Source organism: Aquarana catesbeiana, linkage group LG01 (assembly GCF_042186555.1).
Source record: "Aquarana catesbeiana isolate 2022-GZ linkage group LG01, ASM4218655v1, whole genome shotgun sequence".
NCBI lineage: Eukaryota > Metazoa > Chordata > Amphibia > Anura > Ranidae > Aquarana > Aquarana catesbeiana.
In genome coordinates, this window is record NC_133324.1 from 175090521 (window position 1) to 175106820 (window position 16300).

Genomic DNA, 16300 nt, shown 5'->3' on the forward strand with positions numbered 1-16300 from the left:
CCCATGCTGCCAGTGCCAGGGTCCAGGAATTTTAAATCCCAGTTGTTTTCCCTCCTTTATGCATAAATTCCGGGACAAATCAGAGTGAGTCTGATTGGTCAGCACCGGCACAGAGCTTTGCTCTGATTCGTCCCAGAGATGCTGCAGAAAGAAGAGGGAGAAGATAGGGCAGTGATGGCGAACCTTGGCACCCCCAGATGTTTTGGAACTACATTTCCCATGATGCTCATGCACTCTGCGGTGTAGTTGAGTTTAATGGGAAATGTAGTTTCAAAACATCTGGGGTGCCAAGGTTTGCCATCACTGGGAGAGGGGGTGTCAAATATCGGGACCACTGCATTGCCTGTGTGGGAACTGACAGCTCATCACCCATGGAGGGAAGTACAATGGGGAGGGGGTGTGTACATTGTTCACTTTTACATTTTCTAAAATGGTGAACTAACCCTTTAAAGCTGAAATCCAGCTAATGTTCTTGAAGCAGTTACAGCAGCAGTTTTTTTTTTCCTTTTTGGAATGAAGGTTTTACATGAATGAATAACTGCTGACCTGGAAAAAAAGCTTTCCAATTGTATAACCAATTAATATGCACATCCGGTTTCCAGGTTTGTGGCTCATCCAGAAGTAAAGGAAGGATTAGGATGACAGTCTTAGAACTTAAACCTTCAAAACCAAGTGGCAGCTCCCATAATTTGACCCCTTTTTTTGTTCCTTTTTAGATTTCAAACTATTGTGACCTGTTGGCTGGAGAGGGATGAGGGTGTCTGTGTGTTCTGCTGCATATGTTCCCCCGATTTTTCTGGAAGTTCAGTTTTAGTACCTTAATGCATTGTTTAACAAGAAGAGTGCTCAAATCTTATGCAAGGCAGAACTGTAGCCAGGCTGTGGTCATGAAAGTGGTTGTAAACCTCAGACATGAAATATGAACAAAGCACATCCCTCCCTAGTGTGTAATTGTCTCAATCCAGAGCACTGAGTGTCATTTTTGTCTGCTGCTTCGTTCCTCTCCAATCAGCATGAATCATTTCTGACAAGTTTTCCTGACACCAAGGGGGAAAAAAAGGTAACCGGGAGGGAGCTCCAGTTGATTGACAGCCTCAGCTCTGTTCCTGTGTGCTGTGTGGAGGGGTATGTCCTTTCCCTCCAGTCAACTCTCACAGCTCTCCTCACTGAGATCTGCAGAGTGTAATTTCAGCTCTTAGCCCCCTTTTTTCTGACTGCTCAGACAAGCTTTATATTTTAGCACTTTGAACGGGTGTTGAGAAGACTGCAGATAAACGGGTACAACTTGTTTAGGAAGATTTTGTTTCGTCTCTGTGTACCACCTGGGGCCAGTCACTTTACTGGGTGTATGTAAGGGATTACAACCACTTTTTAGATGTTTAAAACAGAATTGTGGCAAGGCTTTAAACTTTCAACCACTTTGGGTAGCCCGAGGTAATGTTTGAACTCCCTGCTAAGTCTTTAAAGGTATCCAGAACCCTAGAATAGAGACTAAGCAAATGAAATGATATTCAAATCAAGACCATTGTTATATAGTGCCAGGATATAGAACAGATCCTCAGAGGCATCATTTGCATTAAAGTATAACTTAAGGCAAAACTTTTTGCCCTGTTTACGACTATCATTGAAAGTGAGAGTAAAAGAAAATCCCACATTTTGGGTTGTCCCCAGAAAAGTAATAGAGGGGAAATCTTCCAATGGGGGACACTAGTTCTGGTGGCCAGGGGGTCCCCAACAAATTCCCTTAATTTTGGAGGGATTTTCTCTCACTTCCTGTTTTGGCTATGGGACAGGAAAATAAGGAAAATCTCCACAATGGGATACAGATTGGGGGGGGGGGGGGAATCTGACAGGTATTATTACCCTTCATTCCTTGCTCCTATACAAAATTGAAAAATAAAAATTGCTTTTAATTTTACTTTAAATATACCTTTCCTAACCCTCCAATCTCCTCTGCTCTATCTGTCAAAGCTTACAGTTCTGCTAATCATTAACTCATGTGTGGCCATCTCAGGATGTGGCTGCTAGTTGATTCAGGTCATTGGTGTGGATGGAAACTTGGAGCCAAACTCCATGAAAAAAGTAGAACCCTTTTATCTGATTGCTGAGTTAAGGGGAAAAAAAAAAAAACATTAAATTTCCATTTTCACTTTTCACTTATGGCCTCATACAGAGGCGCTGGCACCTGTGGTGCATGCATGATGAGGTATTTGTTTTGGTGCCCCCTGCTGCTTGCAGGCAGCCTTTGGAAGTGGATGCAGGGGCTGCAAAGACACACCTGCATGTCAAAATTTGACTTGCTTGCAAGAGCGGGTGCTTGGCCCCGAATGCGGACAGTGTGCAACATGCCCATGTATTGCTGCAGCTAGCCAGGCCCTATGCACCAAGGGGACAAGACAACTTCCTGTTCCAGGTCAGGCAGTTTCTAATGCGTGCCTCATCATCCCATCAGCGATACATCATATATGTGGAAGTGCTAATCTGAGGAAACACATCTCCCAGCTGCATGAATGAGCTGTTAGCGAATGCTATGCCTGCTTGTGATTGTCAGATCTTTTTACTGTAAAGCTGTCACCTAAATCAAGACCCAGGGATTATGGGATATACAGTTCTTTCACAGGAAGTGTCAGGCCTCACACTACACACAGAGGGCACGCATTCACCTGTGCAGTGCCTTGTCAAATGCCTACTGTTTCAACAGGAACACACACGGCGTCTATTATGATGTCCTATCACTGATTGAACTTGTGTGCCCCGCAGGGGCCACAAATCAGCGCGATCTGTGTCCGCTTGGCGCAGCAGAACACAAATCGTTGTACCAGGATGATGTGTGCAGCCCTGGTACCATGACCGATTAAAAAGTAGTTTAAGTTGTGTGTGTGTGTTTTTTTTTTTTTTTTTTTTTTTTTTTTTTTTTTTTTTATACTTTAGTGCAGCTGCAGAATTTTGTGGATGGCATTAGAAGCTCATTGATCAATCCTGCTAGTTATGTGAAGTAAATTGGTATACATACATGATACTTCAATCTAACATGGGTAGAAAATGATTACCCATTTCAAGGATTTGATTTGCACTCATGAAAAAATGACTTAAAGAATTTGCACTTGTTCTTTATTAATTGGATAACACCGAGAAGAAAGTAAATTCCTAACTTTTTTTTTTTTTTTTTTTCTTTTCTCCTAAAGGTTTCAAGAATCATCCAGTCAGTCAAATGGATGCTCAGGATCAACAAGACCAGTTTTTTCAGAAGATTCTTCAGACTATACACTGGATATACGAATGCCAGGAGTCACGCCAACAGAGGTGAGAAGACCATTTGTCACACTTATGGCTCTATTTATTAAAGCAGTAGCTACAGACGTATTCATCATTTTAAAGTTAATAAAGTAAGGCCTTAGCTCTTCTGAACCCTTTTTCTTTTCCAGGAGAAAAGCCACGTTTTGCAAATGCATTTAGGCGTGTCAGGTGTTTGGGTGTTCATTCATTTCATTGGCCAGAATATTAATTATGGCTATTGAAATGAATGAACGCTCAAGCACTAATTGCACTTACCGTTTACATGTATTAGTTTTTGTTTTTTTTTTTTCTGCCAGAACACTCCTCTTCTGAACGCGTAAGTGATGCATTTTTTTCTGCCTCTAAACACCTATAAACGCTTATGTATGCATGGACGCATAGGCTAACATTGAAGGGCGTTGAGAGGCAGTAAAAAGTCAAAAGCCCATAAGAGACATTTTGAAACTTAGTGTGCATGAGGCCTAAGGCTGGTTGGTGGCTCTTTTTTATTTTTTTTTTCCTTTTTAAGTCTGCAGTATTTTCCATTGTGCCAAGTTGAACAAATTTTATATTTTGGTTGTTTTCATGTGGGCTTGTCTTCAACTGCTTAGTCATCAGCAGTTTGACAAATTTCACAAATATGAACAAGTCAGCAGTGGAGCTTTAGAAAGTGTGTAATTAAACATATTTAAAGGCTAACTCCACTTTTGTGGGGGGAAAAAAATAGCAAAAAAAAAAATGGGGCAGGGCCCCGACCGTTACGGGGGTGTCCTTATAACGCTGCGTGCCGCAGTCCTCTCCTCTCTTCTCCTCCTCCCCTCCCCTCCAATATCACACTGAGTGTCAGCTCTGTGCACCGTGTCCTGTCCTCCCTCCCTCCCCACCACACATTCGTCGTTCCCGCCCTCTCTCCGGAGGTCACTCGGTACCACAACGTCAGCTCTCATCTCAGTCACATGGCCGCGGTTCCTTCTATTCCCTCTAGCGGGTCACCCAGAGCCGGGTGTCATCAGGCAGCATGCTGTCCCTGCGGCACCTCCTCTACAGCCTGTCCCGGCAGGTCCGGGGGGCATCCGGGCATCGCTTTGTCAGTACAGGCTGGGCTCCTGTCGGTTTCAATGTGATGCAACAGAGGAGGCTGGATGTGTTCGGGAAGAGGACGGTGAGAGGCGGCCTGGGGGGTGTGAGCTGTGCCTAGTGCTGACCTGTGACCCCACATCTCCCAACACTGACCTGTGACCCCAGCCCTCTTCTCCTAATGCTGACCTATGACCCCCCCTGTCCTGACCCCACGTCTCTGGACCGTCATGTCCCCCTCCTCTGACCCTTGTCTTCTGACCCTAATTTCTCAGCACTGACCCTCATCCCCAAATCTCCCAGCACCGACTCTTCTCTTGACCCATGTCTTCCAGCTCTGACCTTTTGTCTCTCGACCCTGACCCTCATCTCCCAGGACTGACCTACATTCTCACATCTCTCTGCACTGACCTGTGTCTACCTGCTCTAACCCACTTTGCCATATCTTGTGGCACTAACTTGATTTTGAACTGACTTGTGTCTCCTGGCACTGAACCACAACCCCATGTCCCCCTGTGCTCACGTACTTACCTGTACCGTGTCCCCAGTCTCTGACCATCTCCTGTACCGTGTCCCCAGTCTCTGACCATCTCCTGTACCGTGTCCCCAGTCTCTGACCATCTCCTGTACCGTGTCCCCAGTCTCTGACCATCTCCTGTACCGTGTCCCCAGTCTCACTCTGACCAGCTCCTGTACCGTGTCCCCAGTCTCTGACCATCTCCTGTACCGTGTCCCCAGTCTCACTCTGACCAGCTCCTGTACCGTGTCCCCAGTCTCACTCTGACCACCTCCTGTACCGTGTCCCCAGTCTCACTCTGACCATCTCCTGTACCGTGTCCCCAGTCTCACTCTGACCATCTCCTGTACCGTGTCCCCAGTCTCACTCTGACCACCTCCTGTACCGTGTCCCCAGTCTCACTCTGACCACCTCCTGTATAAAAATATTTTTTAAAAACAGTCATGGTATCGGTGCTGTTTCGGTATCGGTTTTGGTTTTTGGCCTAGTGTATTCTTCATTTTCAGTATCGGTTTCGGCACCAAAAAACCCATTCGGTGCATCCCTAGTTTTGGACACTTTCTGTTCTGTGAGGGATGCGTTTCAGGGGAGCATTCCCTTTTGCTTACCATGGAGGTATTCACTGTAAAATGGCCAAAAATGAAAAACATCTGTAAACGCGAGTTACCATGTTTAGAAGTGTTCGGCACTTGAAATGCCTCTAAACTCAGCGTCTGAACTCCATTTTTTGCTTTTCCAGGACTATAAAGGACCCTGTGTACATGTACTGATAAGATTACATAGAGGAGAGTTCAGGAGCAGTTGGAAAACATGCCCAACTGCTCCTAAACACCCTTTTGGCAGCAGCAGTGTACATGAGGCCTTACTGTCTCTGTCCCTTTTTAAAGTGGACCTTACACCACAATGCAAGGGTCTTTGTAGTAAATAGTGGGTGACCTCACATGTACTGTGTACACATTTCCTTCTTCAAGTTCATCTACATCCATAAAGTGGAGTTCCACCCAAAAATGGAACTTCCAGTTTTTGGATCCCCCCCCCCCCCCTCCGGTGTCACATTTGGCACCTTTCGGGGGGAGGAGGGAGCAGATACCTGTCTAATACAGGTATTTGCTCCCACTTCCTGGCATAGATCACCACGACGTTTGCGGTGACCTACGCCACTTCCAGTGCCTACCCCGTCCTCACCGCTGTATTCTGGGAGACGCACAGGTTCCAGAACACAGCAGGGACCTGTACATCAGCGTGACTCACGCATGCACAGTAGGGAACCAGGAAGTGAAGCCGCACGGCTTCACTTCCTTATTCCCTTACCGAGGATGGCGGCGGCAGCAGCTGAGAGCCGAAGGACGGATCGGCTTCGGCTGCCGACATCGCGGGCTCCCTGGACAGGTAAGTGTCCATATATTAAAAGTCAGCAGCTGCAGTATTTGTAGCTGCTGGCTTTTAATATTTTTTTTTTCAGCGGACCTCCGCTATAGCTTTTATTCGTTTTTGAATGGAGTTAAAATGTCTGCTAGAATAATTTTGGTCCTCTCTGTACCGTTGGGGAAATTTCCCTTCAATTCTTGTCCCACAGATGCAACAGGAAGTTAGAGGCAAGCTCCAAAAGTGAGGGGGATTCAAATCTTAGATGGTTGTTACTCTAAACAGGTGTTCCCAGTGGAAGAAGAACTCCTGTTTTGGGGACAACTCTAAAATTTGGATTTCTCATCAACCTTTTTACTCAGTGACAATGGTCACCAGTACTAATAGAGGGGTGAATCTCTCCTCTGGGGGCTCAGACAGCAATAACATCTAGAGCATTTTACCCTTCCCCACTCTACTTTTCGAAACTGAAAAAAAAACCACCTAAATTGTTACTAAACCCACAAAATCAGTCTGTATATGCAGTAAAGCATGCTTGTTATACTCAATGTTGAACCTAAGGGGTTAATCCTGCGCATTGTGTAAAAAGGCTGTTTGATTCTCCCCTTTTTTACTGTCCCCAATCCATCTGCTGAAAGAACAGAGCTTGGGGGCACTCTGCACATGCTCAGTTTGGTGTGTATTGCTGGAGAGTTGTGTTTTTTTTTTGTTTGTTTTTTTTTGTTGTTTTTTTTGGGGGAGAGTGCATGTGATCAGCACAGGGTCAATCAGCACTGTCCAGAGGGTCAGGGGTCATACAGCCTCATAGGCCAGTCAGAGCAGAATGAAAACTCCTCCTACAAGCTTTACCCAGTGCTTGATGGGACACTGATAGAAGTCACAAGACTGCTATATGCCGCTAATGAGAAAAGGTATTTAGCAGTTTATATTTACTAAAACTGTTGCATTTCCATGTTCTGTGTGTTGTGGGAGACCAGATATAGTGAATGCGGGGTCCTGGGATCAGTAACACTTTAATAAGTGCATATGGGGAAAAGCTATAGAGGAAAAAATATATATACTTTATACCCGGATTCTGGCTGCTGTGCCTGGGCAAGGGTAATGGCACATTTCAGCTGCATTCACACATCAGTGTTTTGAATCGCAGGCAGATTTGCTGTGAATTTGCCCGCGATTTGAATGACAAATCGCAGGACTCACATTAGAGATGCCATTCATTTGACTGACGCCTCAAATTGCAGTAACACACATCGCAGGAAGCATGGCTCCCAAAAAAAGTTCAGGAGCTACTTTTGGGCGACATGCTTCCCTCGATGAGTGTTGCCGCGATTTATTGCGTGGCAGACCTGCACCACGATTTGAGGTGTCATTCAAATGAATGGCATCTCAAATGCAAGTCCCACAATTTGCCATTCACACATCAGCGCTTTCAAATCGCGGGCAGATTTGCAGTGAATTCAAAACGCTGATGTGTGAATGCAGCTTACAGTGAGCTCCTGCTGCCGATTTCAAATCTTATGACAAGAATGCTCCTGCATTGTGCTGATGCTTCTAATGACGATTTTTGGGGTACATATGACGTATGTTGATTTTACATGAGGGGCCCGGCTGGGTCACTATATAACCAACTATTTGGTGCACAATCCACTTGTACAAGGTTTATATATGCAGATGATTTTTGCTACGTGGAAATCTACAGGATTTGGGCTCCTTTCATTTATGCTGAACAAAGTTTGAAGTAGAGCTGCACGATTCTTACTTGGAACACCCAAACATTTTATATATATATATTTTTAACAGAGACCCTATAGAATAAAATGGTGGTTGCAATATTTTATATCGCACCATATTTGCGCAATGCAATTTTATTTTTTTTGAAAAAATACACCTTAATGAATTTAAACAGTAAAGTTAGCCCAATGTTTTTTGTATAATGTGAAAGATGTTACACTGCGAGAATCGTGATCTTTATTCTAAGCAAAAAAAAATCGTGATTCTCATTTTGGCCAAAATCGTGCAACTCTAGTTTGAAGTGTTCTTAAGTATCCAGTTTGATTTCACCCTTCTATCAGTTTAGAGCAGTGGGAGTGAAGAAGGATGATTGCTAGGCGTTTGTGCATACCGTGCAATTCCCTGTACCATATGAAATGGGCACGGTAGCGCTATCATTAGTAAATAGCTAGATCGGTATAGAGGGCTGAGGATCAGAGGTCTGTTGTTGTCGTGCTGCAGTAGGTGGTGACTCATTGCTGCAGATGGAGGTTTTTTTTTTTTTTTTTTTTTTTCCTTGTTGAAATAAAAGGGATCCCATTAGTGAGGCAGGAGGGAAAGGAAGCTGGAGGCTGCTTTTTTTTTTTTTTTTTTTTTTTTTCTTTCCCCATAGACCTTCAGCTAGTACAAGATGGAATATATGCAGAGCAGTAGATGTCTGCACACAGTGGCATCTTTAATTGGACCCCCCAGTCCTTTCATGCTACATGAGGCATGCAATGCCTTGTGCAAAGATTAAGTGGCACTATAATTCTTCTGGAGAACTTAAATACAAGCTGATTGAAGCCTATTTTTCATGTTGATGGAAACTGTTTAACCAGAATTGCTTTTAAGTGCAATGTGCTTATTTCACATTTACGTAAAATATTGTTTTTTCTCACTGGCATTTTGTATTTAGCTTTTCTTTTTGATCATCTCTGGTTGTTTGTAGCATATAAACTTAGAAGAACAATTACTACGAAAGATAATAAGTTCCGTTCCTTTAAAGAATGTAGAGGGATTTTTCAGTGAACACATTTTTAATCATTTATTACAGTCTAAAGTCGGCCATACAGTAGGTGACCGCGATATTGTGTCAATCTCGCCGCTTTTATCGGCGAGATTTGACACCTGTGAGCCCTGTCGCGGGAGCCAGCGTCGAGCTGTCTCACTGATCGGGAAAGGAAAACTTTTTTTTTTTCCTTTCGCGATGAGCAACAGGCAGTGCTGACAGCTGTCTGGTATGAATCATGCGGGGGGAACGCCGCGCCAGATTTTAAATAAAAAAAACGGCGTGGGTTCACGCCCCCTTATGACGCCACAGTCCCTATGCATGCTGGGACTGTGACGTCACGAGGGGGCGGGGTCACTGCCTATATAAATGGCTCGCACACAGCATTCCAGCAGGAGAGAGCGTCGTGTCAATATCGGAAGAAGAGAAGAGGGAACAAGACAGCGCAGCTTACCGGGCCCCCGCTAGCAAAAGAGCTGGAAGAAGATAGCGGAGGGGCCCGGGAGAAGAGGCCGGAGAAGTCGGAAGAGGACCCAGAAGTCGGAAGAAGACCCCCGGAACTGCCTAATAAATTACTTTTAAAACCTGTGTTGTGTGTGTGTGTGTGTGTGTGTGTGTGTGTGTGTGTGTGTGTGTGTTTTTTTTTTTTTTTTGACACTTTTTTTTTCCCTAGGTGAATGGGTAGGGGTACCACCCTATACTCATTCACATAGGGTTGGGGGCCGGGATCTGGGGGCCCCCTTATTAAAGGGGGCTCCCGGATTCCGATAAGCCCTCCGCCCGCAGACCCCGACAACCAACGACCAGGGTTATCGGGAAGAGGCCTTTGTCCTCATCAACATGGGGACAAGGTGCTTTTGGGGTGGGGGGGCGCCACAGGGCGCCCCCCCCAAGCTCCCACCCCCCCATGTTGAGGGCACGCGGCCTGGTACGGTTAAGGAGGGGGGGCGCCCGCTTGTCCCCACCCCCTTTCCTGACCGGCCGGGCTGCGTGCACAGATAAGGGTCTGGTATGGATTTTGGGGGGGACCCCACGCCGATTTTTCCGCGTAGGGGGTTCCCCTTACAATCCATACCAGACCTAAGGGCCTGGTATGCCCCTGGGGGGAACCCACAACGTTTTTTTCCATTTAAAATCTGGCGCAGAATTCCCCCTCATTCATACCAGACAGCTGTCAGCACTGCCTGTCACTCATCGCGAAAGGAAAAAAAGGTGGCTATAGCAGCCAAGAGCGATATTTGCAAGAGAATCCGGCAGGCTGGTTGTACCCAAGTGCATCGATTTATCAACTTTGTACATTCAGCTTGCACATTAACGGATCGAATCTCAGCCGGTTCCTACTGAACCGGCTGAGATTCGAACCGTGTATGGCCGGCCTTATTTTGGTCCAGCGTGGCATTGTGTAATTATCCATTATAAGTGGGGGGGTTACTGGGGATTGTGAAAACCAGTGTGGTAGCCCACGCTACATACAGTAATTGCCACAAACTTCTGGGTCCAGCTTGGGTTGTGCTCGGGCAGCTTACCTTCTACACACTGAACATGGGGTCGCTTGCTTGACAGCAGAATCATTCAGAGAACCTTGTTTATTTTCAATGAATACAAGACTTTCTCTGATTGGAGGAGATGGAGAGAGAAGGGGCAAAGCCTTCTCTGAATGGCAGTGGTGCTGAGGAAGTGATCCCCTGTGTTCAGTGTGCAGAGAGGAAGCTTTGAGCACAGGACCTGGAAGATCACTGTATGTAGAGTGGGCTGCTATAGTTGTCTTTGGTACCTCCAGCGACCAGAGCATCTTGTAACTGTTCTCATTACTTCCCTGTACTCCCATCTCCCCTGTAGTTCTGTTGCTGGATTCAACTGCAAATATCTAGAAGAATTTAGATTCGCTTTTTTACGCTTGCTCTCTTCTACTTTCATCTGGTGATCCAGCCAGGAAGTCTGTTGTTTTTTCAAAAGAACAAGCTCTCTTGCAGATGTATCTGTTACATGGTTGAAAAAAGCCATTCAACACCGACAGGGGTGCTTACAATAATCCGCTTTTATTTATGTAAAACCATTATCCCAGAAGGATAAAACTGTTTGCTGTAACTGTATTAAAGTTATCTTAAAGTGGTTCTAAAGGCAGAAGGTTTTTCATCTTGATGCATTCTATGCTTTAGGATAAAAAACCTTCTGTGTGCAGCAGCCCCCCTAATACTTACCTGAGCCCCATCTCTGTCCAGCGATGTCCAAAAGTCCCTCAGTCATCCAGGACTCTCCCTCCCGATTTGGCTCCCGCTGCTGTCAATCAAACTTAGTGAGCCAATAAGGGGAGAGTGGGCAGGGCTGTGGCACAGCTCCATGTAAGGATGGACACACAGCAGCGGCTCAGCTCAGGAGCCCCCATAGCAAACTGCTTGCTGTGGGGGCATTCAGCAGGGGGGAGGGGCCAGGAGCACCTGGGAGGGATCCGAAAAGAGGAAGATCTGGCTTGCAATAGAGATGAGTGAAGGCAAGATGGCCTCTGCTCATCTCTATGGCCTTGGGGGACGGGAGCGACATCATGATCTCACTTCCGATTCCTCCGGCATGTAAACAAGGCTTTTTTTTTTTTTTTGAAAAAGGAAAAGATTAAAAAAAAATGTTTTTTTAATTTTTGCTTTTAAAGGTAGAGGAGAGATTTGGGGTCTTATAGACCTCAGATCTCTCGATTAAGAGACCCTGTAATGCTTTATTGCTATCGCAAGGGATGTTTACGTTTCTTGCGATAGCAATAAAAGTGATCAAAAAAAAAAGTAAAGGAACAGTGTAAAAAAAATGGAATACAAATAAAATAAAATGTTAAAAAAAAAGCTATTTAAAGCGTCCCGCTCCATGCTCGCATGCTGTAGTGAACGCCTAGTTCATGCCCACGTATGTAAAATGTTCAAACCACACATGTGAGGGATCGCTGCAAATGTCAGAGTGAGAGCAATAACTCTAGCACTAAACCTCCTCTGTAACTCTAAACAGGTAAGTACTGAAGTTTGCTGCCATTCCACGAGCATGCGGAATTTTACCGCAATGAAAAGTTGGGTAACTCGGCGTAACATCCTCTTTACAAAAAAATGTGGGTTATACATTGTGTGTATGTGTGTGTGTGTGTGTGTGTATATATATGTATATATATGTGTGTGTGTGTGTATATGTATGTGTGTGTATATATATATATATATATATATATATATATATATATATATATATATATATATATATATATATATATATATATATATATATATATATGTATGTGTGTGTGTGTATATTTTTAAATTTATTAAAAATTGAGACATAATTGAATTGACCACTATTTTATTCTCTAAGGCCTCTGCTAAAAAATTATATATAATGTTTGGGGGTTCTAAGTAATTTTCTAGCAAAAAAACCCCACAGATTTGAGAGAAGTGTCAGAATTGGCTCAGTAGGCAAGTGGTCAAACCTTCAGTTAGCATGAGATCCCAACAGTGGCATTTTCTTCTTTGCTGTAGTAGTCTGCCTTCAGTATCACACAGCGGGGATTATTTACGAAAGGCAAATCCACTTTGCACTACAAGTGCAAAGTGCACTTGAAAGTGCACTTGGAAGTGCAGTTGCTGTAGATCTGAGGGGGACATGCGAGGAGAATAAAAAACTGCGTTTTGGCTTGCACATGATTGGATGATAAAATCAGCAGAGCTTCCCCTCATTTCAGATCTACCCCTCAGATTTACAGAGACTGCACTTCCACTTTGCACTTGTAGTTTGCACTTGTAGTGCAAAGTGGATTTGCTTTTCGTAAATAACCCCCATTTTTTTACTAAACCAAGTAATATGAAAATAGTTCATCTGCCCCCCCCCGAAAGTGCCCACAGCTTATAAATCTTTTTACAACAAAAATACTGCCACTATATACCTTTTTTGGCTGCTCTGTATACTATGGTCACGTGATAAGCTGCAGAGTACTGAGTGTTCAGGTAGGAGGAGATTTCCACTATAGCCTGTGTCCTCATGCTGTTATGGGAGGTGGATCATCCATGAATTAAGATGTGACATCCCACCCACTGTTATTTTTTTAGTTATTGGGCATGGAGGAGGATAGTGGGACTTGGCTGTCATTTAGGATCTGTATACACGACCACATGTGTGATGACAATATTATGTGACCTGGCTAGCTCTGGTCAACAAGGAAATGTTCTCTCCAGCAATAGAGACCAAACTGAGAATGAGCAGCAGGACTACCCTCGTGGTGTCTTATCTGGCCCTGCCAAGAGAGACCCTGCAGGAGGGGGGAGGATCTGTCCATACAGGATCAAAGAACCTTTTTACTCAATGCAGAGGATTAACCCTTTAAGTGCCACAGTGAGTATAACAAGCATGTTATTCTGCATATACAGACAGATTTGACTGTTTTTGGGTTTAGTAACACATTAAAGGCTTCCATTGGCGGCTTTCTTTGGCTGTGTGCCCATTTACACCCATAAAGAAGACCTCCGCCTTATACCTGGAAGAAGGCCAGTGTTTATATTAGTACTTTACTTTTCCAAGCTTGCTGTGATTGTCCTGCTTCATGCAGTTCTGATGATCCTCTATTGTAAAGGGCTTTCCCGTCTTCTCTCTGATTTTGGAAAGCTCATTTTGTCGGATGTTAATGGAAACAGACAATGTAGAGGATAATGAGAGCAATGTAGGAGGAATATTGTCTTTGTTAGACACGGTGAACAGCACTGGAAATTGGAGCAGTTTGAAGTAAAGGCTATTCTTGCCGTCATTTCCTCCATCTCAGGGGAAATTCTCCGGAATGGTATCTACACAACAAACAGAATACATAAGAACACCGGCATGGATTTTATGACCTAAAATCCACTTTATTTACAATACGGTTTCCTTCCTTGTTACACAGAAGGCACCTGTAGGGAGAAGCTTCACATTTTACTTTTGTCATTGTCTGGATTTATTTCTGTATGGTTAATCTACTTTTATAACCACTTGCCCTCTGGAAGGATCACCCTTCTTCCTGATTTTTGCGTTACGACACTGCGTTCATTTAACTGACAATTGTGCAGACATGCGATGTTGTACCCAAATAAAGTTTTTGTGTCCCACTGACGTCAGTCGGGGAGATCAGGTGGCCGCTCGTCTCCTCCCGCAGAAGCCATGTCTCATAGCTGTAAAGCGGCCACGAGTCACGTGACCGGCCTGAAGTCCGCTCTAAATAGCGATTTAGAATGCTCGTTTTAAGAAAGGATTTACATAGTGTGCATGTTACTATATGTTTCTCTGCTTTCTGAAGTGCTGCAACACCTGTGCGATGAAGGTACTGTACATTGTCTTGGTGCGTTGGAGTACCACTAACTATAACTTTCACCAAAAAATGCACTTATGTATGCTGCATTGCTGCGGGTCACTGTAAAGCCTCGTACACACGATCGGATTTTCGGCAGGGGATTGTGTGATGACAGACTGTTTGCCTAAAATCCAACCATTAGTACGCTCCATCAGACAATTGTTGGCCAACTTTCCGCCAACAAATGTTTGATGGCAGGCTAGTAAATTTTCGTCCGACAACAATTTTCAATGTTTTTCCTATCATGTCTACACAAGTCCAAAGTACAAACACGCATGCTCTGAATCAATGCTTACCAAACACGACATTAGCAGAAGGTGCCCAAAGGGTGGCGCTCAAGAGCTGAAATTCCTCGTAGTACGTCACTACGTTCGTGTTTGTTGGCCGACAGTTGTGTGCCGTTAGTATGCAATATACCTTCACGGCACACGCCCTTCGGACAAAAGTCTGGCGCTTTGTCTGCGGAAAATTTGATCGTGTGTACAAGGCTTAAGTCCCCTTTCACACTGGGCAGACAACGTTGAGATCAGCAAGGGATCTGTTCACTGAGTTTATTCAGAGCAGACACAGACAAAGCCCGCTTTGCTTTAAGGGTGGCCAGTAGTAAGCAGACTCCACCGTTCTATTACAGCCGACTGCCCACCGTTCTGATCCCCTTGGTGGTGTGTGTGTGTGTGTGTGTGTTTTTTCTTTTTTAGTGGACTGGAACAGACAAAAAGGTAGGAGGGTGTAACTGGACACAAGTCAGTTTGCATTTGCCGATGTGAATGGACCATCTGATCAGGTCCACCTGAAAAACTGACAGGTGGACCTGATAGGACTCTGTTTGTGAAAGGTGTCTAAGGCATGCATTAACACAACATCACAGTACAGTAATTAGGTCTAAATGTGCCATAAAGTATTCTTTTAGGCTAACCATATACTATATGATCTAATATACAGTTTCCTTTAAACCTGCCATCAACTATGTTATGCAAGGGCCTGCCTGATTTGTATGTAGTACAAGGGGCCTGTCTTTTCTTCTTCTTTTTTTTTTTTTTTTTTTTTTTTTTATGTGTAGGTGTGGAGTCTTCATTATCATGAAAATGTGGCACACCAAGCTTAAACATGTGTGAAAGTTGCATAGAATTTTATCTTTCTAGTGGATTTTTATATTTGCAGTCACAATTTGCAAACCATATGCTTGTTTTCATTTACACAGCATACCTGAGAAGAGAGAAAAAAGTTTTTCTTATCCTTTTAGCGTTTTTTTTTTTTTTTTTTCTTTGGAGCAGATTTATAAATGGGACTCTATAGGAAGGTTATTTTGTTCAGAATAGCTTGCAATGTGCAATTAGGAGACAGACTGGCCGGAAGTTTTTTAAAGTGTAAATAAAACACAACCACCCAAGCCCTGAGAACCCCTTGTTAGGACAGACATTATGGTCATCTAGTCTACAACTGTTAATGGGATCTGCCATCACAGTACATATCCTTAACCACTTGCCTACTGGGCAATTAAACCCCTTCCTAACCAGACCAATTTTCAGCTTTCGGTGCTCTCACACTTTGAATGACAATTACTCAGTCATGCAACACTGTACCCATATGAAATGTTTATCCTTTTTTTCACACAAATAGAGCTTTCTTTTGGTGGTATTTAATCACCACTGGGTTTTTTATTTTTTGCGCTATAAATCAAAAAAGACTGAAAATTCGATTAAAAAAAAAAAATAAAAAATTCTTTTGTTTCTGTTAAAATTTATGGCAGAGTATTGCTGACATTGAGCAGCGCTGTGGGCACTAAACATCCAGCCCACAGCGCTGCCATCTCTCCCCCTCCTCCCCTCTCCCCTCGCACTGTACCGAACGGTACACAGAGGGGAGGGAGAAACCGGCGTCATGACGTGACACCGGTTTGCTTACATGTGATCGCTCCATCATTTGACGGAACGATCACGTGGTAAACGGCCGCGATCAACGG

General features: G+C 44.1%; 1 protein-coding gene across 4 annotated transcripts in view; it reads left to right on the top strand.

The window, feature by feature from the left end:
* PAM (peptidylglycine alpha-amidating monooxygenase) overlaps positions 1–16300 on the top strand; it is a 331085-nt gene that overhangs the window by 25351 nt on the left and 289434 nt on the right. For all 4 annotated transcript variants that reach the window (XM_073624571.1, XM_073624572.1, XM_073624573.1 and 1 more), the window contains exon 3: positions 3186–3303. In XM_073624571.1, coding sequence (XP_073480672.1) covers positions 3186–3303 — 118 coding nt within the window. The remainder of the gene's footprint in view (positions 1–3185; positions 3304–16300) is intronic.